This window comes from Cyprinus carpio, chromosome B21, assembly GCF_018340385.1.
Source record: "Cyprinus carpio isolate SPL01 chromosome B21, ASM1834038v1, whole genome shotgun sequence".
Classification (NCBI taxonomy): Eukaryota; Metazoa; Chordata; class Actinopteri; order Cypriniformes; family Cyprinidae; genus Cyprinus; species Cyprinus carpio.
Window position 1 is genome coordinate 13,597,673 of NC_056617.1, and position 27,477 is coordinate 13,625,149.

The 27,477-nt window shown below is 36.0% G+C and overlaps 1 protein-coding gene across 2 annotated transcripts in view; it reads left to right on the plus strand.

The window, feature by feature from the left end:
• The window catches only part of kif4 (kinesin family member 4), a 233,219-nt gene that overhangs the window by 112,662 nt on the left and 93,080 nt on the right, over positions 1–27,477 (plus strand). For both annotated transcript variants that reach the window (XM_042748267.1, XM_042748268.1), the window contains exons 14-22: positions 3,633–3,734; positions 4,100–4,282; positions 4,365–4,468; positions 4,598–4,742; positions 5,139–5,249; positions 5,397–5,480; positions 17,162–17,275; positions 18,743–18,898; positions 19,621–19,718. In XM_042748267.1, coding sequence (XP_042604201.1) covers positions 3,633–3,734; positions 4,100–4,282; positions 4,365–4,468; positions 4,598–4,742; positions 5,139–5,249; positions 5,397–5,480; positions 17,162–17,275; positions 18,743–18,898; positions 19,621–19,718 — 1,097 coding nt within the window. The remainder of the gene's footprint in view (positions 1–3,632; positions 3,735–4,099; positions 4,283–4,364; positions 4,469–4,597; positions 4,743–5,138; positions 5,250–5,396; positions 5,481–17,161; positions 17,276–18,742; positions 18,899–19,620; positions 19,719–27,477) is intronic.

The following is a 27,477-nucleotide window of genomic DNA, read 5'->3' on the forward strand; positions in this document are numbered from 1 at the left end:
GAGCAAATTGCTCGTGTTGCCGCCTTTGGTGACAATTTTAGCCCGACAGCACTTGCATAAAATGGTTGTTTGGTCGACGTCGGATTTTTGGAGACCAAAAAATCTCCAAACAACAGATCCGGCTCCTCTTTTTGGCACAAGTTCTTCTGTGTCAAGTTCTACTAGTTCTGCAGCATCCATCTTCCCTGTAACGTAACACCAGAGCACTGCTGTGTTTACCCTCACCACGCCTCGCAGTCGCTGCTTAGAAGTGCAACATTGTAAAGGGTCCGTCTGAAACAGTGTCGCGCGGCCGCGGCGCAGCATAACGTTCGTTCCGAACGTTGAGTAATTAAATACATCGGTATGGCCAGGGGCGGATTAAGGTGGTCAGGGGCCCCTAGGCTGCTCTTTGCCCGTGCCGTGCCTGGTTCGCGTTTAATTAAAAAAAGAAAAAAATATATGTCTGGCCAATCCGAGGTCCCCTGCACACGTGGGGCCCCTAGGCTGCAGCCTATGTAAGCCTGTGCATTAATCCGCGCTAGGGTATGGCGGTATATTAAAAATTAATATCGTAACGTTTTAGATCGATAAACTGTACTATATAAGATTTCTTTTCAAACTGAAAGCATAAATCTAGGCTATTCCATGCCGTTTTCAAAGCGCAATGCAAAACTGTGACATTCATTCACTGACGCTCTTTAATCAGCAGCAGCGCTAAATCCGGAAGCGCGTATACTTACTTGCCAGAAACCCGCCAAAATAAAAGCCTGCTGATTTTAAGTTTGGAAATTATGAAATCGCTTTTATTTATTTATTTTTAGACGGTTTTATCAAAAGCAACTTACAGTTGGGGAGTACATAAAGTGATTCTTCTTAAAGAGGCAAACAAAGAAAGTAGTAGTAAATATTAGCATTTTATTTTTAAGTTTACTATAAAATAATTGTATTTGTATTTAATACTAGACCTAACTTTTATTTTTAATAATATTATCACACATTATTATTTTGTTTATTATTTTATTTAAAAAAAACTAAATAAATAAAGTGCAATAATATTATAACTATTAATTTTTTTTATAGTTATATTTAATGGGTCACACTAAACCAAATCTCCAGGTTCTCTTATTAGAACCAGGCTGGAAAATTATGTGCACCCCTATAATATATATATATATATTATATATATATGTATGTGTGTGTGTGTATGCGACGGCGCTTGTGGCGGAAGGAAGCGCACTCTGGTTGGCCACCTACTGTATATGACTTTCTTCTTTCAGACGGATCCAGTCGGAGTATTAAACATCTTTCAAGCTGTTTAACGGCACTCAACAGGTGTTGCAGTGCATCAGTCCAAAAGAAGTGAAATAAAAAGCACCCATCCATATTAAAAAGTGTCTCACGCAGTTCTGGGGGGTGAACAAAGACCCCCTGTAGCAAATTGATGTGTTTTTGTAAGGAAAATATCCATATTCAAAACATAATAATCAGTTTAATGTAGCTTGCATCAACAGTTGTACACGGAAGCAGTTCCGGGCTGATGACGTATGAGGTTGGCGTTGCGCATGCGCTAGTGAGTCTCGTGAAAACCAACGTTTTATTAACAGCTTATATTAGCTATATTAGTTTATATCGAAATCTTCTGACATTCTTCTTTATAAATCCTCATTTTGTACTTCTAATCAGTGACCTTTGTTTTGATCTCTCCCCTGCACTTCCGCGTTCGTCATTTCTGAGTGGCGCATGTGCAACGCTGACCTCATATGTCATTCGCCCGGAGCTGCTTTCGTTAACAAAAATGAGCGCAAGCTAGATTAAATTATTACATTTTAAATATGGATATTTTTCTTACAAAAATGCATTAAATCACTACAGGAGGACTTTGTTCACCCCCCGGAGCTGTGTGAGACACTTTTTATTGAGGATGGGCACTTTTTATTTCACTTCTTTTGAACTGATGCACTGCAACACCCGCTGAGTGCCATTAAATGGCTTGAAAGATCAAAGAGAATTTTTAATATAACTCCGACTGGATTTGTCTAAAAGAAGAAAGTCATATACACCTAGGATGACTTGAGGGTGAGTAATTTATGGGCTAATTTTCATTTTTGGGTGAACTAACCCTTTAAACTGATTACACGTTTTTAGATCTTTTGTCATTTTGCTGGCTTAGCTGTTTAGTCAAGTTAAGTCAAGTCTGCTTTATTGTCAATTCTTCCACATGTACAGTGCATACATACAGAGAATTGAAATTGCATTACTCTCAGACCCATGGTGCATACAGTTAACACTAACAGTAGAGCCTAAAAGTCCACATAGATACTGATCAAATATAAAATATAAAATACAACTATACAAATTCGCAAGTTCGGGAGCGAGTTCAGCTTCCTGACAGCCTGATAAATGAAGCTGTCCTTCAGTCTGCTGATCCTGGCCTGGAGACTCCCCTGTCTCCTCCCTGATGGCAGCAGGCTGAAGAAGCTGTGTGATGGGTGAGTGGGATCACCTGCAATGCAGAGGGCTTTGTGAGTGAGATGGGTTTACTTGATCTTAATTATATAATGACAATATGTTGCTGTCTTGCCACCAGCCAATCAATGCATTGCTGATCATTGTTTCGAGTATCAGAAAATCTGCCCTTTCCAATTAACATGTCAACACAGAGCAATTTCAGACAACTTGATACAGATATTTTTATTAAATCCACTAACTTGTTTGAAGAGCCAAATTAGCCAGAGATTAGTTATCAGAATTACAAGATCTGAAATCTTGCGAGAGACATTACAGATGAATTTACAGAGGTTTTATTACAGAGGAATAAAAAATAAAGCATATTTTGTTTCGGTTTGAAACTTAAAAGCGTTCAGTTGGAGCAGATGATTTTACCATCGCTGTCATCATCAGAACGCACTTCCACAGTACATTTAGCATCTGCCTAACATTCACGATCTCAACCATATTCTCAAAACTATCATTTTCAATGACTTCAATATAGTCTAGAGATATATATATATATATATATATATATATATAATATATATATATATATATATATATATATATATATATATATATATATATATATATATATATATATATATATATATATATAAGATGTCAATATTTTGATCACTGGCAGCTTATTCACCACATCCAGCATCAAATAGCAGTGACATTTATATTTCATTATGTATAGTAATTGCTCTGCAGTAAAGCCTTTCAAACCAGTTAAATTTTTGCTGATTATATTCGATTGTTTTTTGCCTGTAGTAATTCTGAGTGAAACATCACATCATCATTGTATCAAACAGTGCCACCTTGAGGAAAAAAAATATGAATTTGCACAAATTAAGTCATCAGATGTAAATATAGTTGAGCGGGAAAAAATACTTAAACATTTTCATACCACGGGTCTGTAGCGACCCTATACACTTTTTACAAACAAAATAATCAGGCAGTCTTTTATATTTTACATTTTTTTTTTCTTGTTATATCGTTTATAATGAATAGATTGAGGAATACTAAGAAAGTTGATGTCTAACTTAAAAAAAAAAATAAGGAGAGAGAGGGTAGAGAATGTCCCGGGTCTCTAAAGACCCGAGGTATGCATTTAAGGGTTAAATTAAATGACAAATAAATGAAATGTCCAACAGAATGAGAGTGCAGGGATTGCTGCCACCATTGATGCTATGACTTCAGGCAATACTTCAGCTCTGGAGATACACACAGGGTCTTCTGCTACTGGCCTGCCAGAGGTATGTATTTCATAAGTGGTAAGTTACTAAATTTTTTTTAAATATTTTTTTTCTCATTCTCATATTATAGGAGTAGAACAAAGTTATCACAAATTATTTCCTGTGAATCTAAACTTGTATGATTTTTTTTTTTTTTTTTTTTTTTTTTTCTGTGGATCTCAAAGTAGTTGATTCACAATGTTCAGTCTGTCTTTTTTATATGTAATGAAAGTGAATGTAGTTGAGCTTTACTGACTGATTTCACTGATAAAACACCATACTTGTATGCAGTTGTTCGAAGACCAAGAGTATGTCAAGGCATTTTTGATGTTGAATCTTAATAGTTTTTACACTAGATTGTTGTTCACTCAACCGTAACGATTTAGGAAATCAGTGCTGATCCTCAAGCCAAAGACTATCCTGAAGCCTACACAGCCCAGCATGCACTGCGACAGGCTCAGATGTCGAAGGAACTGATTGAGCTCAATAAAGTTTTGGCAATAAAAGAGGCTTTTGTCAAGATGTGTCAGAATGATAGTCATTTGGAGCCCATGCAAACAGAATATCAGGTAAGGCTGAAAAACAAATCGTAAAGATGATATTGGTGAATGCATTGTAAGTGGTGTTGAAATGTTTGTTTCACTTCTCCAGGAGAATATTCAAAGTCTGCAGGCTTCGGTTGGCTCTCTGCAGAAAGAGAAGGAAGATCTCATCCAGGCCCTGCAGTCTGCTAAGAAAGACACCAATCAAGCCAAGTAACTCAATATCTGTGCCCGTTTCTCTCCAATCTTGAACTGCCATGTTTACTGCTACAACATAATGACGTTAATGATAGTTTAATGTTTCTATTTTCTTGTATTGTCTTATTTTGTCTTGTACTCTAGATTGAGTGAACAACGCAGGAAGAGACTTCAGGAGCTGGAAGGACAAATCACTGAGTTAAAGAAGAAACTTCAAGATCAATCTAAGCTTCTTAAGCTCAAAGAGTCGTCTGTTCGCAATGTAGCTAAACTTAACCAGGAGATTCAGGTTTGTTTTTACATACCCTTATATGCTTAATCTGTTGATTAGGGATGGGAGGTTTTACCAAAATGTAAAGACAAAAAAGTCACTGTTCAAGGCAAATGTGCCTTCTGCTAACAGCTATAAACAATGTTTCATTGAAATTAAAGCTACATATATATTAGTGCCACTACTCATATTAATGGTGTTTTAGCTGGATCCTTTCTGTGGTTAACTGATAGTATCTTTAAAAAAAACAAAAAAAAAGTTATCAGAGAATCTGTGTTTCTTAAACCAAACGATCAGTCAAAATAAATGTAATGTTAAACAATGTAAAAAAACAACAAAAAAACTGGCAAATAAATGGATCATTTTTGGAAATACTGAGTTGTATTCATACGGTGTGCTGGTTAATCTGTGCAGGCTATGAAGTCCCAGCGGGTGCAGCTCATGAGACAGATGAAAGAAGACTCTGAAAAGTTTCGTTTGTGGAAGCAAAAGAAAGATAAAGAAGTCCTGCAGCTCAAAGAGAAAGTGAGTGATGGTCTTAATCTTAATCTGTCTTTTTCTCTTCTTAAATTTGATGATGGTGTCTGTGACTTTTTATTTATTTGTTTATTTTTTCATATTTATATATTATTAAGATTTTTAGGAAATTAAGTGTGTTTGGGCATATTTCAGGATCGTAAACGACAGTATGAGATGCTAAAACTGGAGAGGGACTTCCAGAAACAGGCCAGTGTACTCCGCCGCAAGACAGAGGAGGTGAGATATTTAACCAAATGTTTTACTACATTTGAAGTAATTTTGAAGTAATTTGCAATTGCAGTTTTGTTGTATATCCTATCGTCTTGCTCAGATGATAATAATCTACTGGCCTTATCGGGCCAGTGATTCAATTTTTCACGTTTGTAGGTGTTCAGGCAAGGAAATTGAATAATCAAATGTAAAATAACTTTACATAGTTTTCAAAAGCTATGTTTACATGCAACCAAGTAAACAGACTGATGGTCCAACCTGACTAAAAAGCCTTTGTGTAAACACCTTAATCCGACTGAACTCGATCTGTTGACCTTTTCTAATCCGATCGAGAGGACATGTAAACACTTGATCGAATTATACATGCACAGTTCTTTCCAGTTTCGGTCTTCAGTGATGTAGAAATGGTGTAATAGTGTATGATGCATGGAACGAGCTGTTGTTTTTGCAAAATGAAGTGTCATAATTGACTTTCATGTTATTATAATCTTCTACTTTCCATTCATTATCTGTGAAGTGGAGCAGAACAACGTCCCATCAGTCCTCACTTTTCCATGCTCATCTCCTAATTAGGACCTGAAATAGATAAATATTAAGTATGCTCTTTAAAACAAAGAAAAGAAGCAATAGCAAGAGAATACTATGAACAAACCGCGGGAAAATCTTATTCGTGCAGTGTGCACATCTCAAAAATCAACAATGTGCACAAACCTGATCAGAACAGTCCTACCCAAATATTAAGATGTGTGCTGCGCATTTTATGGAGGATGAGGACTGTTTCCTGAATTAAGTAGCCTGCGATGCGTCTGTGGCACAAAGGCTGTGTAGCAACAATCACTTTCTGGGGAATAATTAACTCAAATGAAGTGAATATTCATGAGTCTATGAATATGATGTGCTTATTGCTTACAAATATTAAATTACCCAAAGAGGGAATATTTAATCATTTAAAGGTAATCTTTACTAGAATTAATGTAAGTTATCTAGACAATCTGTTCGTCCCGCGAACTGGATGCTAGACTCCCTTATCAAATATCAATAAAAATACCCTTCTTACAAACTCCAAGAAATATTAATCTTCTGATCAGGAAGAATAATATTTTCTGTGTCTGTAGTATTTAGATTACTGAAATTAATTCCTAGAAAACAAAGCTTGTAGCTTAGATTACATGATTCAGGGACTTCGATCTTGATGAGCAATAAAATGGTTCAATTCAAGCAAATTATGGTATTTAATAAAAGCGGACTAAAGATTACATAACTACAATTCACACAGAGTAAATATGAGTATATAGCAAAACAAACAGTACAATTTAAACAAGATAATCAAACTAAAATAGTAATGAGATAGGGAGGGAGAGAAAGAGAAAGAGTGAGGGCAGATCTCAGAGTGACAATTTTCAAACAGTTAACTTTGCGAGAGACTCCACGTCATTGGATAATTTCACAAAAGTGGAATAGCCTAGACAACCTTAAACAGCAATTTTTAAGTTGCGATATAAGAAAGTACTTGCTTTGATCTGGCTCTTGTGTGTAGCTGAGCTCAAATTGTCCGTTGTTGTAGCTTCTGCATTGTCCGTTCCGGAGCTGATGATGCGTGAGTTCGATGGTTAACGCGAATGTAAACTTTGCCAAAAGATGATTAGACTTAAGTTCGTTTGGCTCGTGAGGACAATTGAACGAAGTCAAATATCAGAAGACAATAAAGAAAAACTAAGATAAAACGAAAAAGTAAAGAAGAACAAACGGAGGGACTGATCGCGAGGCTGGGAACCCCCCACTTTCTCTGGCGGAATGCCAAGAACAAGGGTTTTCCTTTGTTTTTTATGGAAAAGTTGGTTTACACCTATGTCACCTTATGAACCAATGAGGTGTGAGAAACTGAGGCGGGAAAAATCTTCTTTGTCTGCTGATTTCTGCCCACTGGTCTAATTTATGGCGATGACAAAATTACACATTTTTCCTCAGAAAGATTGTACTTCTGAAACAAAGCATCTTTTTTTATTTTGCCGTTGAGATTAGTCACAGTCGGGTTTCTACGATCATACAGACACCATAAACTATAACTTTGCGAGTCAGGGATACAGAGATACAGAGTTGTTCCTAACTACAGGCATATAAAGTTTGATTAAACACACAGTAAAAATTATATCTATTCCACTATATCACGTGAAGACATCTAAGCACATAAAGAGATACATTTAATACATTTAGAGGTAGTTTTATCAAAAAGGTTCATGTGCGAGCCAGAAATGCTTGTGTGTGTGTGTGTGTGTCTGTGTAATGTCGTCGTGCTGTGAGTAAAAAGGCGGGTGTTTGTCTTTCCTTTGAGGCTCACGAGAGTATCTCTGGACCATCTCGAAGGTGTAATAAATGTCACTAGGGCTGGGATGTTGTCGTCATCGCGGCGCCCGAGTGGGGAGTTATGTTGGAGGATGTTGTAAAACAAAAGTCCTTATCTTTTTTTAAGTTCTTGTCTCTGAGTGCAGAATGTGTTAGATTCAGGATTCAGGATTCATTAATATGAAACAGATGGTTGAATACCATCCGCTCATTAGTGTTACAGCTGTTTCTATAAAGTTGGGCAGTTCAAACTTTGCAAGGACAGTCTGGTGCTTCTGACTCGCAGCCTGTAGGTACGTTTTTCATATTTAAATAATTTGTCGATGATTCAAATGCAAGATTTGAGCAGTAGAGTAGGCTTGTTGTTTTTTGTTTCTCAGATCACAAATGCAGACATCGTTTTATGTTTACACAGCGCGATACGCAATGCATCATGTAAAAATACAGTATAAGTCATTATACTCAGTAATTATGTCCCCACTGGATGCTACAAATGTGTCGTTTGTAATGGGTCTTTTTTGTTTTGTCTCGTCTAGTGATATACTGACTCCAAGCTTTGGAATGGTATATGAATAATGTTACAAAAGCTTTTTATTTCAGATAAATGCTGATCTTTGGATCTTTCTATTGGATCTTTCTTACTGTTCAAATTTTTTTGACTGGTAGTGTATGTAGCCCGTGTATTACAGTCATATCACATCTTGTTTTGGATAAGAATAAAACGCCAGGTCTAACGTCTTTTTTTAAATTTAAATCTAGATTTATTCACATTGGCCCATGGAAACCTCTATGAACACACTTGACTTGACTTGGCCAAAAAATCGCAGGGGATGAATTTAAAAAGTGTTTACGTATTCTACACCCATGGAGTGTGCACACATTAGGATAGTTTAGATGCCTGCCTCCATTGCGAGTCCCATCAAGCACTTTACTGATTCAACTACTCTCTCCTCCTCCTCCTGCCTGGCTCTTTGGCCCGCATCACTCACCGCAGAGCAAGCCTGTTCTTGATAAATCTGATGTGAAAATGTGGGAAAAGCCGACGAAAAAGAAGTTGGGGTGATGCAAGCTTTATATAGGCCAAGCAGAATACTTAATCGCTCCATCTATAGCCCATTATGATTGGATGTTTACACTGTTAATACAGGAGACAAACCAATGGGCCACTGGCTGCGTGCTGAAAAAAATTCTGTCGGCCCTTAGGGGTGTCGGCCCACCAGGAAAATGCCCGATTACCAATCCAGCCCTGTTAGCTGGTGAAGTGTTGACAGAACCGGGCTAATATGGTCATACTTCCTGATTCTAGTAAGAACTCTAGCTGCTGCATTTTAGCATTACAAATGCTAGAAACGTGGCTTTCTAAGGAAAGACTGCCATCAAATAACATACCTAGGTTCCTAACTGATGACAAAGAACTGACAGAGCAGCCATCGAGTCTTAGTGTTCTAGGTTATTACATGCAGAGTTTTTAGGTCCTATAATTAACACCTCTGTTTTTTTCAGTATTTAGCAGTAAGAAATTACTCGTCATCCAGTTTTTATATTGACTATGCATTCTGCTTCCAATAGTAAGATAAGTAACTATATTTACATTTAGTCATTTAGCAGACACTTTTATCCAAAGTGACTTACAAATGAGGACAATGGAAGCAATCAAAATCAACAAAAGATCAATGATATACAAGTGCTATAACAAGTTTCAGTTAGCTTAATGCAGTACACGTAGCAAGGGCTTTTAAATAATATAATAAATAAAAAGAAAACAGATACAATAGAAAAAGAATAGAGCAAGCTAGTGTTACAGGTATTTTTTGCTTTTGTATAATAAATGAAAAGAAAACAGAATACAAAAAGATTAGAAAGCTAGTATATATCTTTTTTTTTTTTTTGAATATAATTAGTATAGTGAGGGCTGAAGTTATAGGGTCAAATAAAGATGGAAGAGATGTGTTTTTAGCTGATTCTTGAAGATGGCTTAGGACTCAGCTGCTCGGATTGAGTTTGGCAGGTCATTCCACCAGGAGGGAACATTTAATTTAAAAGTCCGTAAAAGTGACTTCTTTGGGATGGCACAATCAAGCGACGTTCACTTGCAGAACGCAAGCTTCTAGAGGGCACATAAGTCTGAAGTAATGAATTTAGGTAAAGGGGTTCAGAGCCAGTGGTGGTTTTGTAAGCAAACATTAATGCCTTGAATTTTATGCGAGCAGCTATTGGTAGCCAGTGCAAATTGATAAACAGAGGTGTGACGTGCATTATTTTCGGCTCATTAAAAATTAATCTTGCTGCCACGATCAGGATTAATTGTAAAGGTTTGATAGAAATGGCTGGAAGACCTGCCAAGAGAGCATTATAGTCCAGCCTGGACAGAACAAGAGCTTGAACAAGGAGTTGTGCAGCATTCAGATTGAAGCACCACGCATAGCCCAGAGGAGACAGATCTCCGCTTGATCGCAATTGAAGGGTAAATAAATAACTGATGTTTGAATAAGTACAGCGTTTCCTTTTTAAACATTCTATCTGTAAAGGCTAATATTTTTTGTCTGTTTGAAGACCAGAGAAGTAGGTTGTTTGCTGTCTAGCTGTGCCCAATATACTTTTGCATGTTAAATATCCTGTTCATATAGTGCTTCATCGTTTCTGTTACAATATCACGAGATTTTGAAATGTTTTTCCCTCTTTCTGCCCAACACCCATACACACACCCACCATACCCTATGGTTTTGTGAAACGCTGCCACTGGTTAAATAGCATTGAAATTCAAGTTGAATCTAGTATTAAAAAAAGCTTTAAATTGCTTAAATTATTTCTATGAATTAAAGTAGCCTAACTTAAAAATATGTTATCACTTTTTCATCAGATAATTTTTTTACAGTGTGATAACGAGCTGTATTCGTTTTCCATTTCGGAAACCAAGCACCCACTTTTTTTTTCTTTTTTAAATCTATTATTCGCTCGCTTATCTCCTACAAATAAGGTTTTTGTTTTTGTATTTTTGAGGAAGGTGCCACTGTCAGGGGAGTCAAAAGATAATTACATCATCATTAGGGTTGCCAATTAACTTCAGAAATGGAAAATAAGGGTTAATTGTGATTCTTTCTCTTTTATTTTTTAAGAAAATAGTGTTTATTCTTGTAGAAAATAAGTGTTTATTCTTTAAGAAAATAAGGGACAGAATAAGTGACGATCCAAATATTTGTAATGTACAATAATGTAGGCCTATATCTGCCTGCAGTTAAATAGTTATCAGAATAATCATATTTGTTTTGCTTCACCCATTTATGTACAATTATTCAAAAAAAAAAAATCAAAATGTAATGTCAAACAAAAAATGCCATCGGCCTGAGTAAATTTAACCATTATAGAATTGTGAATTTAAAAGGGTAGTAAATTAGGAGGTGAAAATACTGTGAAATTACAAATGCCAAGAATTTTAAAGCATAATAACTGAAGGTCTATGAAACGTTAGTCAATAAAGCTTTTTTTTAAACAATGGCAATTAAAGTTTTGAACTAAAATATTATTTCAACCATATAGCCTGTGAATAAATAAAGTGCATACTTTTCAATGAAAGAACACTTAGAGAGTGTAGGTTGCTTCTGGTGTTTGGATGTGTACTTCAATATAATGAGGTCCACGTTTAAGAATAGCCACACTAGTTTTTTTATTTTTCTATTTTTTATTTTTTTAACTCTAACAACATTAACTTACAATGAAATACGTCTTCCTTCAGGTAGACTGAATGTTTTCCTGCCTTGCTAAATTTTGGGCCCATGATCAATAAATTGCATTTTCCCAAACTGATTTTGTAAAATCAAAACTTGTGATGGTGCCTGAGCGCAGTTAGCTCAAGTCGCGCTCGCTGTGAAGCGATTCCGCTTAGTCTTAAAGCCTTCCTCAAACACCTACGTTCACAAATAACAATGATTTTCGTAAAAAGAATGATTAATTATCAATTGAGAATTTGTTGTTATTATGGTCTGGTGAAAATAATAATATGGGCTGCAAGAAAATAATAAATAAAAAGAGTAGGGCTGCTGTGAGTGCAGGCAGCATATTTCATCCCAGTAGTATGACAACACACGGCCCTCGAGGCCAAAAAACTGACCGAATTTAGTCCAGCTGGAGGGGGTTCTGTATAGCTTGTGGGGGTTGAAATAAAGGTGTGAATCTCTTGCTCTTTCATATGGACAGTGTCTTATGAGGGTTTCAAACTTGCAGAGCATGTTTAGGCAAAGTAGGACAAATGCCTCATTTGGTTTGGCTTTTGTAATTTTTGCAACTGCATGAGTATTACATACAATATAACATGGTGTTTTTTTTCTCAGGAGAGATGAGGCGCCTCTGAGAGAGAGACAAAGAAACTGCCAAAGGAATGCGCATATGTCAAAGAGACATTATATATTCAACTTAATTGTTAGTTTTAACACTATTTTCTAAGTATATACCTTAACATTTGAAGTGGATCAAAAAAGTTCATCAAAGTTGTCCTAAGACAAGAACACATTTTGGTTTTAACTTTGAAGAAAGGTTTTGATCCACTTCAAATGTTGACTACTGTATAGCGCAATATAGTTCATTAGTGATTAAAATGTAATTTCAGAATTTGTTGCCTTAACTCAAAAAAAAAAAAAAAAAGATTCAAACTGTTGCGTTATTTTATTTATTTATTTTTATTTTTTATTTTTGCATCCAAACAATATTGGAAACCAGAAGCAACAATATCTGCAGAATGGAGAAGGGTTGGACATTTTCAAAACATAAAATCTCAGTTTTATTTAAATTTTCGTTTTTGTGTTTCAGAGAATTTCTTTTAAGGCTTCTCTCCATTACGGACCATTCTGAAAGCAGAATTTATGCAAACATGTATAAAATGCTTTAAAAACTTTAACAGAGATGTCTAGAGGTTATTTAATTGGTCTGCCCCCCACGTAAGATTTTTCTAGTTACTAGTAGTCGCTCATTTAAGTCATTATTAAACTAATTGCATGTTTATATTAAATTAACATCCATATATATATTCCATATATATATTCATATAATATATTCCGTGGTCAAGCACACGCATTGTTTGCCACAAAGCACAGGCAGAAGTAGCCTAATAATTGTGAAAAAGGAGACATTTTTAATTATTTATTAATAAACTAATGTTTTCTTGTCGGCTGCAAGATGAAATTGACAGTGCTGACTCTCATCTCAACAGTATACTGTACACGCCTTTAAAGAGAAATGCAACCTTCACAGATTACATAATGCTTTCCTTTTGAATTGGTTGGTTTAAAAGTAGACATTTCAAGCTTTCTGTAGATATATTTATCATGTATGTGAGACACCCCAATTTTAAGTTATTTCATTATCAGGAAAAAATTAAAGTGATCGAGAGGGCGCCTCCCTGTCATGCATGCGCATTAATAATTTTTGCACAAACACTTGAATATGAATAATAATAGCGCACATTTCTTTTAGGTTACAGTATGAGATCTGTAAAAATAAATCTTCACAGGTCTACAACCGAGACATATGCAGTCATAACCTGTAAACTGAAGGCTATTTGACATTTAAAAATGATCTAACAGCTGATGCTGCTTCAATTCGTGGATCATTAGTTGTTCTTGATCAAGATTAAAAGGATGCATGACTCTTATAAACTTGTTTTAATAAATCTCCTTTGCATTAAATAATAAAGATATAAAGCCGGTTAAGTTAAATATTATTGTACAAATAATTATAAAATGCTGTAGACTGCGAATAAGATTGCAGTTTCACATTTTGCATATGCATTACAAAGTAAATCTTTTTTTTTTTTTTTTACATGCAATTATCCAAAATAAAACCAAACAAGACCTGTAATGAAGATAAAATATGTAGACAAATAAGAATAATTGCTGCGTGTTGCACTCATCTTCGTGCGCGTGCAAATCTTGCACTCTGATATTTTAAGGAATAGAATACACTCCTGCATTTAAATGCAGGTGAAGTTTTTTTTTTTTTTTTTTTTAACACTTAAATTGTATGAAAGCAAGTAAAGAAGGCTCCCTTTAAAATCACTGAAGTTGTCAATTAATGAAGCTCTTTTTTACATCGTGTGCACTTTGTTGATTATAATGAGAACTTGAGTTTAAACGTGAGGGCGTTTTATTAATCCGTCCATTCTTTAGAGTTTCAATGATTTAGCTAAATTGTGCAGGTTTAATTTATTTGTTTCTTTTTTTAATTAGGTCTAAATAATAATAGAATAACAAAGTGGAGTGTGATAAAAATGCATGCTGTTTTATTAAAGGAATTTTAAAATATAAATTAAAAATGTATTTGTGATAAATGTAGGCCTAATATGTGAGAATTTTGACATTTTGCATATAAATCCATGTAGCCTAGCTCACTAAAATAGGCTACCACTTTTAATGCTCCGATGCAGAGTAAACCACCATTTCTTTAGGATAATATATCACATAATTCATATTATATAAATAATACTGCACACCCATTAAATGTTTCAAATCTAAAATATGGTGTAATGCTGTGTAGCTTAGAGAAAATATAAGCACAGGCTCATAGGCTTGACATTTATCCTGCTTGAATTCGTTCTAAGAAACCCACATAAGTACTAAACTTTCATCTGTGAATATTAAATATTTTAACTACAGTGTTTTTCTTTCATTTTCCCCGACTGCAGCAGTCAAATGTAACACATCGGTGAGGCAAAGCTGACGGCTATTTGCGAAAATGCGCATTGATGCGCTTGTTTGATAACTTGTGGTTAAAGCGCCAAAAATGCCATTTTACAAATGCAGTGGCACTCGCGGTGGCAAAAAGCAAATTTTGGTTGGCTACCTACTGTAAGAGTGGAGCAGAAAGTATCAGTAGCACTGTTAGCATAAAAAGATGATGTTTTAAAAGTTATTTGAATTAGATAAAAGATATTTGAAGCATTGATGTTTTCTGCTGTGTTTTAGTGAAAGTAATCTGTAATTTTGCTGCTCACCGTGTTTCTGTTGTTAAAATGACCGCGTCATCCACAGCTCTTAAACTTGGCACATCCAGAGAGAGAGAGAGAAAGCACACGGAGCCGAAAGGGCTTGAATAAAGCATTTTTGGCTTTAGATAAAATACTAGAGAACACAGCGCTAAAAGATATTTTCTGTAAATGACCCTGAGAGCTTGTTATGTGAGCCGATCTGCTCCACTGTTTTGACACGCTGCTCACTTAAAATGGTGCTGCTGTTATGGCTAGCAGTCCAGATGGAGGAGTCCTTTTCCTCGAATTGAGTCAAGTCTGGAGTCATTTCAGGTCGAGTCTGAAGTCTATAAAAATGTTAACTCGAGTGCCCATCTCTGGCAGACAGTAATGGGGGAACTGAGCTTGTGTGATTACATGTGTTGGTCCTTTTTCAGGTCAAGGCATATAATCAAGGGGGAAAATGTTTGCCATCAATTGTGGGATGGAAGCATTATCATTTTTGTAGAATCCTTTTCAAATTTAAGGAGATTTCCCGTAACTGCCTTCAGCCTGTTCAATGCATTGAATCAATATATTTCTATAAAGGGAAACATCGGCATCGGTGTTACCCAGGTGACATGTTGATTGAGCGGTTTAATGACTCACTGATGAAGACAGTTCCTTGCCACCACCTACTGGTGTAACTGTTACTGCACAGACTAGTGCTGATATTTAAGGCTGAAATATCATTATACAGTCATTGGCATACAATGACAATATTATTGTCTTTAAAGGACAATAATATCACCCAACAAGTAGGAGTTATCATGACAGGCCTACGTGTGGGGCACACCCCACTTGAGTGAGACAGCTGTGAATGTAAGATTTTAACAAATCTTTATTCATCCACTAAAGGGGGCAGTTTGACTAGTCTCCCTGCTAATCAAGCGACTGTTACATATCCTTAAAAAAATGGACCAATGTCTTGTAAAAATCAGTAATACCAGTGATGGTTAAATGTTTAAACAGACTGAAAAACTCTCTCAGCCATCACGCTAAATTCATGATGATTATACTTTTAATGTTTTAGGATGACTTGGGACAACTTTCTACAAATTCTGAATTTATTTTTTATAGCCCAGAAAGTGTGCAAAGGGCTCAACTTGCTTCATCGCAATCTCACAAAGTTCCGTTATAAATAAATCTCTCTTCACTGCATAATTAACCTCTTTTTTACATTGTGTATACACTTTTGTTATAATAAGATTTGCAAGTTTGCAGAACTTGGCACTCGACAAAAACTGTTTTGAACATTGAGTGGATTCTAGCTTAAACGCATCTGATTGGCCATTGTGTTCAAGAAATCAACAGATATGTCAGTGGTTGGCTTAATTGCACAATGGTGTGAAAAATTAATTGTAATTAGAAACCTTTGCTGCTGTCTAAAGCACAAACACAAATACACACTGGATTGTTTACCAAATCTGCTTTGCCAATATGCTATTAATACAGCTTTAACCTTTCCAGCGGTACGGTCTCACATATGGGATTTAGAACGTTCGGTGACATCACATAACTGCCAAATTCAAACTGCCCTTTCACGCTTTAGCTGGCGCTGAGCCAGAGAGAGACGTGCACTGCGCTTGTCATATTATCACAATTATGCAGTGTGTTTAACCACATAATGTTTATTTTAGGTTTCAGACATTTAAATACACATAAGTACTAGTAAAACAATACATTTAGAGTTTGTAAAATACACACGTCTATGGAAGCAGCAATAACAATCTGTTCAAATTTAATTTGCCAGTGTGTTTGTCATATCAGATACACATAGTGTAGTGACTATGAAGTTCACTCTTTTCTTCACCCAGTTCACCAGACACTTATTACTTGTATTTCGGGAGAAACTGATGAATTCACGTGCTGTAAATCCGACTGACAGGACTCTCTGAACTGCAGCGCAAACAAACATGGCGCGCCCATCTCACGTTATGGATAATGATCAAGATCATTTACAAAGGTTTTTAAAAGACAAAACACACTCATTTACACATATTTGTGAATCGGAATATCAGATTGTTCATGACATGGTAAGAAAGTTTGTGAATATTTTAAAGGAAAAATAAAAGCAATACATCTGTCATACAGTGTTTTTGTGTGTTACATCTGTAGTATGGTGTTTTTTTATGTGAGGAGTAAGGGGAAACATTCTAAAATAATGGTCGCCTTAAAAAAAAACTCACTTTGGGGGGGGGACTGCTAGAATATTTTAAACTCACCACTGAAAGGGTTAACTGAGGGTGCTCTTGCTTTCATTTGTGGGTGCTTTTGAAGTAGTCCTTGTCGACCCCTGCAGTGTTCCCCTATGAAGTATGGTGTAATAATCTAAAATGTGCATCAACAGGCTGCTGCTGCTAACAAGCGTCTGAAAGATGCTCTTCAGAAGAGGAGTGAAGTTGCAGAGAAACGCAAAGAAGTTCAGAACCGTGGAACAGAGGGTGTTAGCAGTAGAATCAAGGTACCTCATATAGAAAAAAAAAAAAAATTTTTTTGGTTTGTTGTCCTGCTTATGTCATTTATTTTCTGATTTTGGTTATTTATTTTTTAAATGGTTTATCAGCTAAGGATGCATAGTATATTGCTACCATATTGGTTATTGGTCAATATAACATTTTTTAATTTTTAATTAAATGTATTTTTCCATAAACATTTTTAACCACTGTTAAATGTAATCTTACATCAAATCTCAAAAATGGATATCTTTTCTATAATTGTAACATTTAAAACATTTAGATTTGTTTTCTGTCCAACATTTATCTGCCATAACAGAGTGAGGTAAAATTAGCAAAGGAGTAGTAAAGGAAACAGTTTTGTGATTGTTTTTTTTTTTTTTTGCCCTCACACTTATTTATAACAGTATCGGTTAAAAAAAAAACGGTCCTTTACTGTTAAACCATTAACTTAATTTTCAAATGTAAATTAATATGTGACAGCTGAATGTAACATTTTTGACAAGCCTAACATGTCATTCTCTTAGTAACATTTACTTTAAGCCATGAAATAAACATCATTCCTTTGAATAAGTATAATGAATCTCCAGCATGCTTAACAACATGGCTCCCTTACGCACATTATCACATCCATCAAAAACTGACAGTTGGAATATTATAAATAAAAATATTTACATAATACACTCATGGGCATCACTCACTTTACTTAATACTTGCCAACTAAGAAATATTTGATTATTGCCTTACGATCCATTTTCAAATCCGTCATAAAATATTGTTTAAATATCACATTGATGTCTGTCAAAAAATAGCGTGCACAAGTAAACAGTAGTATTTATGAAAATCAAAGGTCCAGCTGTACATTAGTTTCCTCGAAAACCCACAGTACAGGATGTTTTGACTACAAAAAAATTGCATCCTAAGTGGCTTCAAAGTCATGTCTGTCAGATAATACATAACATTAAACTTATTAAACATGTAATACATAACTTGTGTGAGTATAATTGTTCTTCACTCACTGAAATTTAGTAGTAATGTCAGGGAACTAAGTTAAATACTTCAAATGACAAGCTATAGAATAGAAAAATTTAGTGTTAGTGAACGTCTTTCAACATGTGTTGGTTCATGATGGAAGCAGGAAGTTGAACTTCTATATTTTATTGCAAAAACTACTCATTCTGATTCAGACATCCCTGATATAATAGAATAATTTTCTATTATTGACTGAGCATTTTTCATAATGTTGGCAGTAGATGAACTGTTAAATAAGTGGTTATATAGTCCAATTTGACTCATATGTAATGCAATATATTTTACTGAACCTAAAAGGGTATTTTTGTAGTGTAGTTTGGAACGGTAATAATGGAACGGTTTTTAAAGAACTTTGTATTTTGAGGGCATGAGGAATAAACAAGACAAAAATACAAATGCATTTGCATCTTAGAATAAATGTTGCAATTGTCATTTTGATTAAGAATTGGTTGCTGAATGAAGTAGAAGTGCTTGTGAGCACAGAAGAGGCCCGCCGACATCTACAGGACCTGCTGGAGGACAGGAAGATGCTAGCAGAGGAGATTTCTCAGCTTCGCCAGCAGATGGAGGCAGGAGAGAGACCTGTAGCCAAAGTCCGGGTAAGATTGGCACACATATTTTCAATATGGAATACTAGCACACCGCTTACTGCATTTGTGCGATTGTGTCAGTGTTTGTAAGGCAGATCAATAAGACAAAACCCACAAGATCGTCAGAAATGAAGTACTTCACATGAATTGAGCAGTTTAATCCAAGTATTCTGAAGAGGCATGATTGCTCTGATAAACTATTAAATTTTGTCTGTGAAGCATGCTTATTTGATTAAAATGACAATAAAAAATTATAATATTATCTCTTGGAAATGCACATTTGACAGTGAAGCACTGAGTTTGAGTTGAGATGTAGATTATTAATGATGGTTACAGTTAGTGCACTGATACATTTGTGGATTGTGTTGGGTGCTTCTCATTGGATTTCGTAACACTGTTTGTGGTGTAGTATGCTGATCATAAATGGTCTGCATGCAAGTGCACTGCTCCAAGCTTGTGGTGCTCTGTCTATTTGGTTTGATCACTTAGACTTTCAAAGGATGTACGAAAAATAATGAGATACATTAAATAGATGAACAAAAGTCTGAAACTGCATAACACTGAGTAAATTAGTTAATACTCCTTAAACAGTCTATTATTCTCTTTGACAGCCTTTTCTTCCTTTTAATTATACTGACCCTTTTGTTGAACCAAATTGAAATCCATGGTCAAGTAAGTATCAGTGGCAATTTAATGCATTTGAATTGTATTTTTGGTGTTTTCCTCCTCAGCGTCGTACACTGACAATTTCAGAGTTGGAAGGCCAGGGTGAGCTGGAGGCCTCTATCAGCAAGCAAGTAGAGAGTCTAGAGACAGAGATGGGGCTCAGGTAAGATATACTACAACTTAACCACAGTGAATGTATCAAGCTTCTTTTAGACTGAGTCTACATGAACACAAAGGACAACCATAAAGGTTGATACTTTTATTTTAGTGAATGGCTTCAGAAGATTTGAAATATAGTTCAGAAGTTGTATGGAACAGAAGTTCTCAAATGCTGTGCCACAGCACACTGTTGTACCATGGTTGGCTGTAGGGGTGGGCAATATGCACGTTGCTGTGCTACGTGATCAGGAAAACTTATCGTTTGAACTTGTTTTTAAGCATTGTGGTTTAAAAACAAATGATTTTAAGCCATTGAAACGCAATCAGCAGCAAAAGAGAATTAATTTTGCTGTATGCTTGCACTATCTGAGAGACTGTTTCTGAGCACTGTCAAGAGAGGCATGTGCACATGAAGACTGTGCTTATAGAGTGCAGGAGTATTGAACAGTTATTTTTGCCACTTGAATTGTTAAATATACACACTTGTTTGTGTCAAAATTCCCGTCTTTGCATGCATAAGTCGTGGCCTAATGGTTAGAGAGTCGGACTCGCAATCCAAGGGTTGTGAGTTCGAGTCTCGGGCCGGCAGGAATTGTAGGTGGGGGGAGTGCATGTACAGTGCTCTCTCCACCCTCAATACCACGGTCTCAGGGCCCGTGAGCAAGGCACCGAACCCCCAACTGCTCCCCGGGCGCCGCAGCATAAATGGCTGCCCACTGCTCCGGGTGCGTGTTCACGGTGTGTGTGTGTTCACTGCTGTGTGTGTGCACTTTGGATGGGTTAAAAGCACAGCATGGATTCCGAGTATGGGTCCCCATACTTGGCTGTATGTCACGTCACTTTCACTTTTTTGGTTTTTTTACTTGGATGTATTTAATTTGGTTTTTAAAGGTGGCGTAAAGCTGGGAAAAGAAAATTGTTTAATGGTGTTTTGGTTTTGTTCAGCTTTTAAAAGTCAAAGCAGTGTCTGTTATTCATGTTAATAAAAAAAACAAAAAAAAAAAAAAACAGAGGATTTCTCACTGCTCTGCACTAAATCATTTTTGTAACTAATAAGAAATATATATATTTAATAGTCCTGTCAAAATTAGTGCGTTATCGCAGGCGATTAATTTTTCCAGTTAACAGCATTAAACATTCAACATTTACACTTACAAATAAGGACAATGGAAGCAATCAAAAACAACAAAAGAGCAATGATATATAAGTGCTATAACAAGTCTCAGTTAGCTTAAACGCAGTACACGTAGCAAGGGCTTTTTTTTTTTAAGAATAGAATTGGAATAGTGAGTGCTAAAGTTAGAGGGTCAAATAAAGATGGAAGAGATGTGTTTTAAGACGATTCTTGAAGATGGCTAAGGACTCAGCTGCTCGGATTGAGTTGGGCAGGTCATTCCACCAGGAGGGAACATTTAATTTAAAGTCTGTAAAAGTGGCTTTGTGCTTCTTTGGGATGGCACACTCAAGCAACGTTCACTTGCAGAACGCAAGCTTCTAGAGGGCACATAAAAATTAATCTTGCTGCCGCGTTCTGGATTAATTATAAAGGTTTGATAGAACTGGCTGGAAGACCTGCCAAGAGACCATTGCAATAGTCTAACCTGGACAGAACAAGAGCTTGAACAAGGAGTTGTGCAGCATGTTCCAAAAGAAAGGGCCTGATCTTCTTAATGTTGAATAAAGCAAATCTGCAGGACAGGGCAGTTTTAGCAATGTGGTCTGAGAAAGTAAGCTGATCATCAATCATAACTCCAAGGTTTCTGGCTGTTTTTGAAGGAGTTATGGTTGATGTGCCTAACTTGATGGTGAAATTGTGATGAAACGATGGGTTTGCTGGAACCACAAACAGTTCGGTCTTGGCAAGGTTTAGTTGAAGGTGATGGTCCTTCATCCAGCAAGAAATGTCTGTTAGACAAGCTGAGATGCGAGCAGCTACCTTCGGATCATCAGGATAGAATGAGAGGTAGAGTTGAGTGTCATCAGCATAGCAATGGTATGAAAAGCCATGTTTCTGAATGACAGAACCTAATGATGCCATGTAGACAGAGAAGAGAAGTGGTCCAAGAACTGAGCCCTGAGGCACCCCAGTAGTTAGATGTTGCGACTTGGACACCTCACCTCTCCAAGATACTTTGAAGGACCTATCTGACAGGTAAGACTCAAACCACTGGAGTGCGGTTCCTGAGATGTTCTTTGCCATTAGGGTGGTGGCAGCGGATAGATCAAGCAAGATAAGTATTGAAGATTTGGATTCCACTCTTGCCGGTCTTAGTGCTTCAACAACTGAGAGCAAGGCAGTCTCAGTTGAATGTCCACTTCTGAAGCCAGATTGGTTTGTAGCAAGGAGGTTGTTCTGTGTAAGAAAGGCAGAGACTTGGTTGAACACAGCTTGTTCAAGTGTTTTTGCAATGAAAGGAAGAAGGGAAACTGGTCTGTAGTTCTCTAAAAGAGATGGGTTGAGGGTGGGTTTCTTAAGTAGTGGAGTTATACGAGCCTGTTTAAATGATGAGGGGAAAACACCAGTGTGGAGGGATATGTTAATGATGTGAGTGAGTGCAGGTACAACTGCAGGAGAAGTGGCTTGAAGGAGATGAGATGGAATAGGATCAAGCGAACAAGTAGTAGGATTATTAGAAAGGATGAGTTTGGAGACTTCTGCCTCAGAGAGTGAAGAGAAGGATGTGAATGAGTGTATGTTGCTGGTGAGATGTGCTTGATGGATTGTGGTGTGGAAAATTGTGCACTGATGTTTTTAATTTTATTAATGAAAAATGTGGCAAAGTCGTCAGCTATTAGAGATGAACCAGGAGGGGGAGGAGGAAGACAAAGGCATGAGGAAATTGTTTTAAAAAGCATGTGAGAGTTAGACGAATTGTTAATTTTGTTATGGTAGTATGTCCTTTTAGCAGTGGAGACATTAGCAGAGAAAGAAGAGAGGAGTGACTGATACACATTAAGGTCAGTAGTATTTTTGGATTTGCGCCACACCCTTTCAGCAGCTCTAAGCTTAGAACGATGTTCGCGTAGAACATCAGATAACCAAGGGGCTGAAGGGGTGGTACAGGCTGGCCTGGAAGACAAGGGGCAAACAGTGTCTAAACAAGATATAAGAGTGGAGCAGAAAGTATCAGTAGCACTGATCAAAAGATGCTAACAGTTATGGGGAAGAAAGCGAAGATGAAACCATTGCAGATAGCCGGGAGGTTGAGAGTGATCGTAGGTTACGTCAAAAGATGACATGTGGAGGGGTAAGTGATGTGTCAGGAACCATGTTGAGGTTAAGAGTGAGGAGGAAGTGATCTGAGGTGTGCAGTGGAGTAACCAGTACATGATCAGTGGAGCAGTGTCGTGTGTAAATAAGGTCCAGTTGGTTGCCCGATTTGTGAGTAGCAGTAATTGACACTCGGTTGAGATCAAAAGAGGCAAGCAGAGTGTGGAAGTCAGCAGATAGAGGTTTATCTAGGTGGATGTTGAAAACTCCAAGCATAACTAGGGGAGTACCGTCCTCAGGAAAGGTTGAGAGCAGCACATCTAATTAATCCAAAAAGTTACCTAGTGGTCCTGGGGGTCGATAGACAACTACAAAATGTATTTTAAGAGGGTAGGTAACAGTAACTGAATGAGATTCAAAGGAGCTGTTGATACCCAAAGATGGTAAAAGATTAAATTTCCAATCATTAGAGATGAGCAGACCAGTACCTCCACCTCTTCCAGTCAAACGGGGGTAGTGGGAAAATGTGAAAATAATGGAGGGTGCTGCAGGTGTAGCAGTGTCCTCTGGTTTGATCCAGGTCTCTGTCAGGGCCATGAGATTAAGCTTTTAATGACTAATAATAGAAGTAATGAAATCGGCTTTGTTTACAGCAGACTGGCAATTCCAGAGACCAACAGAATAAGAAAGTAGTGTATTAGCAGACATAGGCAAAGTGTGCAGGTTGTTAAGATTGCACTGCCTACATTGTGTGATGCGTGGTTTGCGAGTGGTAGTGATAGTAGGGATCTGAAAACACATAGTAAGAATTGGTTATACAAACTGAAACAGAAGTGAAACAAGTAGAAGCAAAAAAGGATTAATCAAAACAATAACATTTAACATCAACATTGGTTTTAATAAGCAATAATCATTTATTCAAGCGTTTAACATTTATTAGTTAATTAAATGTCATTAATTGACTGAACAAATTATAACGATCATCAAAAAGGTTCTTATTCTGTCCCAAATATGTACAGTAAGGTGAATATACAGTATACAACTCACCAGTTGTCAGTTATATTTAGTTCTATACTGCCTCCTGTTGGCACAGTTGTGTAACTTAGAAAACAACTTATGTCGTGATCATGAAAAAATAAGTTAACAAAAAAACCTTATGTCGTGATAACAAGAAAATAAAGTAGTTATCATGAGAAAATAAGAAGGGAAAAAATAATGTATGGCCTTTTAGAACTTCCAAATTTTTATATTGATACTGGTGACAAGAATTATGAAATATCTATGGTATCAAAAATTTTGATATCATAAACACCTTATTTAAAATTGTTCATATAAAGTTGCTAAAAAGAACATTATCTTGTGTATTTGGTGTAATGCACAGCATCTCCACGACATGGTGGCGGCAGGAACAATACTACAGCAAGAATAAGTTACCCCTACTTTTTTTGCGTATACATTTGTTCGGTGTTATGCAAATCTTCCCACATGGTGACATAGATTTGTGGGGGCATGTTTGCATAAGGTGTTTTAGGAAGGCGTGGATGAGTCTTAACTTTTAGAAAGAATATCTCTTTGGGTTTGAGACTTTAATCTTTGCGACTTCACAGATCTTACAGTAGGTGGACAACCAAAATGCCTGTTATGCCGCAGGGCCACGGAGTTAACTGCAAGTCAGGTCGTGTGTTAAAGTCGTTTACGAAACTACCGCCAGGTGGCGCAAAGGGACAGTTTGCAAACTGACTGGAATTATGTTTTGTAAACTTATATTGTTGTTGTATGTTGTTTTTGTAATCAAATAATTAAATAAAACAACAATAACATTATAATATAACATTACACCATCTTTAAAAATCATTAGAAAATGAATTTAAAATTAATTTTTAGAAAGTTTATTTCAAAACGTGAGATCATAGGTTGTAGGCTGCAGCCTAAAAAAAAAATAAAAAATTACACAAAGGCTCTTTCTGCAGGTTATGTTTATTAAACAGTCATTATGAAAACCATTAAAGCTACACAATTTCCTTATGTTGTATTAAGGGGCTTTCATTTCGATCAACAGGCTAATGAAAGTTTTTGAATGAAAAATCCTGACCTTGGTCGTTGGTCCTCTCTGTACAAGGCTGCATATTCATGAGACTCTATTCGCGTCGCAATTTACTCTGACTCACACCATTTAAAAAAAAAAATTAAAAAAAAGTTGTGAGAAATCAAGATTAACCCTCTGGAGTCTAAGGGTATTTTTGGGCCCTGGAGAAGTTTTGTCATGCCCTGACATTTGTGCTTTTTTCAGTATCTTATAAATATCTAAATGGCTAAAGTCTAATCTCACTGTTATCAGCACAAACTGGGCTATAATAATATGTGAGCAGCATGTATGTACATGATTGTGTTTTTGAGAAAAAAAATGTTATGCGTGGTTAGTGAAAAACTAAAAATGTTATATCACTTGCATATGGCAATAAAACACATACAGAAAATATGGTTCCCGGGACTTTTGAGAACTGGAGCTTGTAGGCTAGAATTTTTTTTTTTTCTAAATGATGTGAAAATCATCTTGTTTACTCACTTACAGAAAACAATATATTGATTTCAATTTTCTAAGACACTTTTTGTTGGTAAAAGTCTTATGCGAGTAGGCGTCAACTATCATGAATTCACACCTGAGAAGACAAAGGCCTGCATAATGAGCCATTCAGTCAGCTGTGTCACTGAGAGGGATGAGTTACAAGAAAGAATGTGAGGACAAAATAAACGTATATAATTTTATGTTTGTAGTTTATTTAGAATATATTTAATTATCCCACAACATAATTTAATATTCACTTGTGAGTGCAGTTAAACAGTTTATTAGGAACAATCAAAGCTGACTTTCAAACTGAATTTTTTTGTATCATTACTCCAGTCAAACAATCCTTCAGAAATCCTTTTAACAATCTTATTTTCTACTAAAAAAACATTTATTGTTATTATTATCATCATTATTATTATTATTATTAATAATGTTGAAAAGAGCTGAGAATATTTTTTTTTTTTTCAGTTTTTTTAGGGGGGATAAATTGAAAGAACAGCAATGATTGTTACATTTGTTACAGTTACATTTATTGTTACATTTATATTATTTACATCAAGCTTTTGAATGGTATAGTAGTGTATATTGTTATTGAAACGTCATAATATTTCACTTGATTATACATTTAGTCAGGAATTATAGTTTGGAAAAAGTCTAACTAGTAAAATGTTTACACGTTATGTGAAAACTAGTACAAGTATATAAATAAATAAGTTTTCATATGTTTATGATCTCTGCTGAATAAAGTGCTTCATTCTTTTTTTCTGAGGAAATCCAAATCTCAAATCCTCAACCACATCACATCTTTTTGGGGTGAATTATGTCTTATTCCTCTCATCGCGAAGCAAACAGTAAAATAAAAAAAACTTGTTGTGTGGGCGTATTCAAAAGCCGCGCGCTTCAGTGAAACATTTGAATCTCAATAGCGTGCTCGGCGCGGGGGCGTGGTCGCGGTCGCATTAGAAGTTAATGAAGGGAGACGTGAAAAACGCACATCGCGTTTTTTTCATATGGATTACTTTATCACAGAATATTTGTTTTCAGCAGCACTTGTTTAGTTTAAAAGTAGACATGTCAGGCTTTCTATAGATATCTCTCTCGTGTCTCTTCGTTGAGTATTCACTGAGTTACAGTTCATTTTAATGACGTGTTTGTAACTGAAGATCAGCGCAGACAAAGGCTGCAGACAGCACTCCTTGTTTATCTTTATTTTTATAAGTGCACAAAGTTTTGTTTTTATTATGTCTGTATACCAAAAAAGTAGACCCTTTACAGATTCGATTGTTATATTGCTCTTATCTTTACGATCAAAACTGAAAGTGTAATTTAAGTTCTTTTCGGGGTTATCAGGAGAAAATACCCCCAAAGGCGTATACGCGTTAATCGACTTCAGAGGGTTAATACAGTAGGCTGACAACCAAAATGGGTATTGGGTAAAATGGGCGTTAACTGCAAGTCAGTCGCGTGTTAAAATAATTTGCGAAACTACCGCCAGGTGGCGCAAAGGGACGGATTGCAAACTGAATGTAATTGTAAAATGAAAGGAAGACGTAAAACAACAATAACATAATATACATTATAACATCCTTAAAAGCCATTAAAAAATAGGATAGTCTTAGGCTACTGTCTACTCATCAAAAATTTATATGAATAATTTTTGACAAAGGCTATTATGTATGATGTTTTTTTTGAATGGTATTTTTATTTATAGGTATTTACATAATAGGTCTAATATATATACACACACGGATTAAAAGCTAAATGTTTTCATTTTGGTTCATTCTTGGTAAAAAAAAAAAAAAAAAAAAAAAAGGTTATATTCAAGTTCCATTTGCAGAGCGAAATGAGAACGGTCCAGCATTTACAAGTAATTCTTATTCACTCTGTTATTATTCTTGATTTTTCAAACTGCTAACTCTTTGCATTTTTGAATTATGCCTTTACTGTGTGACCAAAAATTGTGAATTGTGACTTTGATCGCGC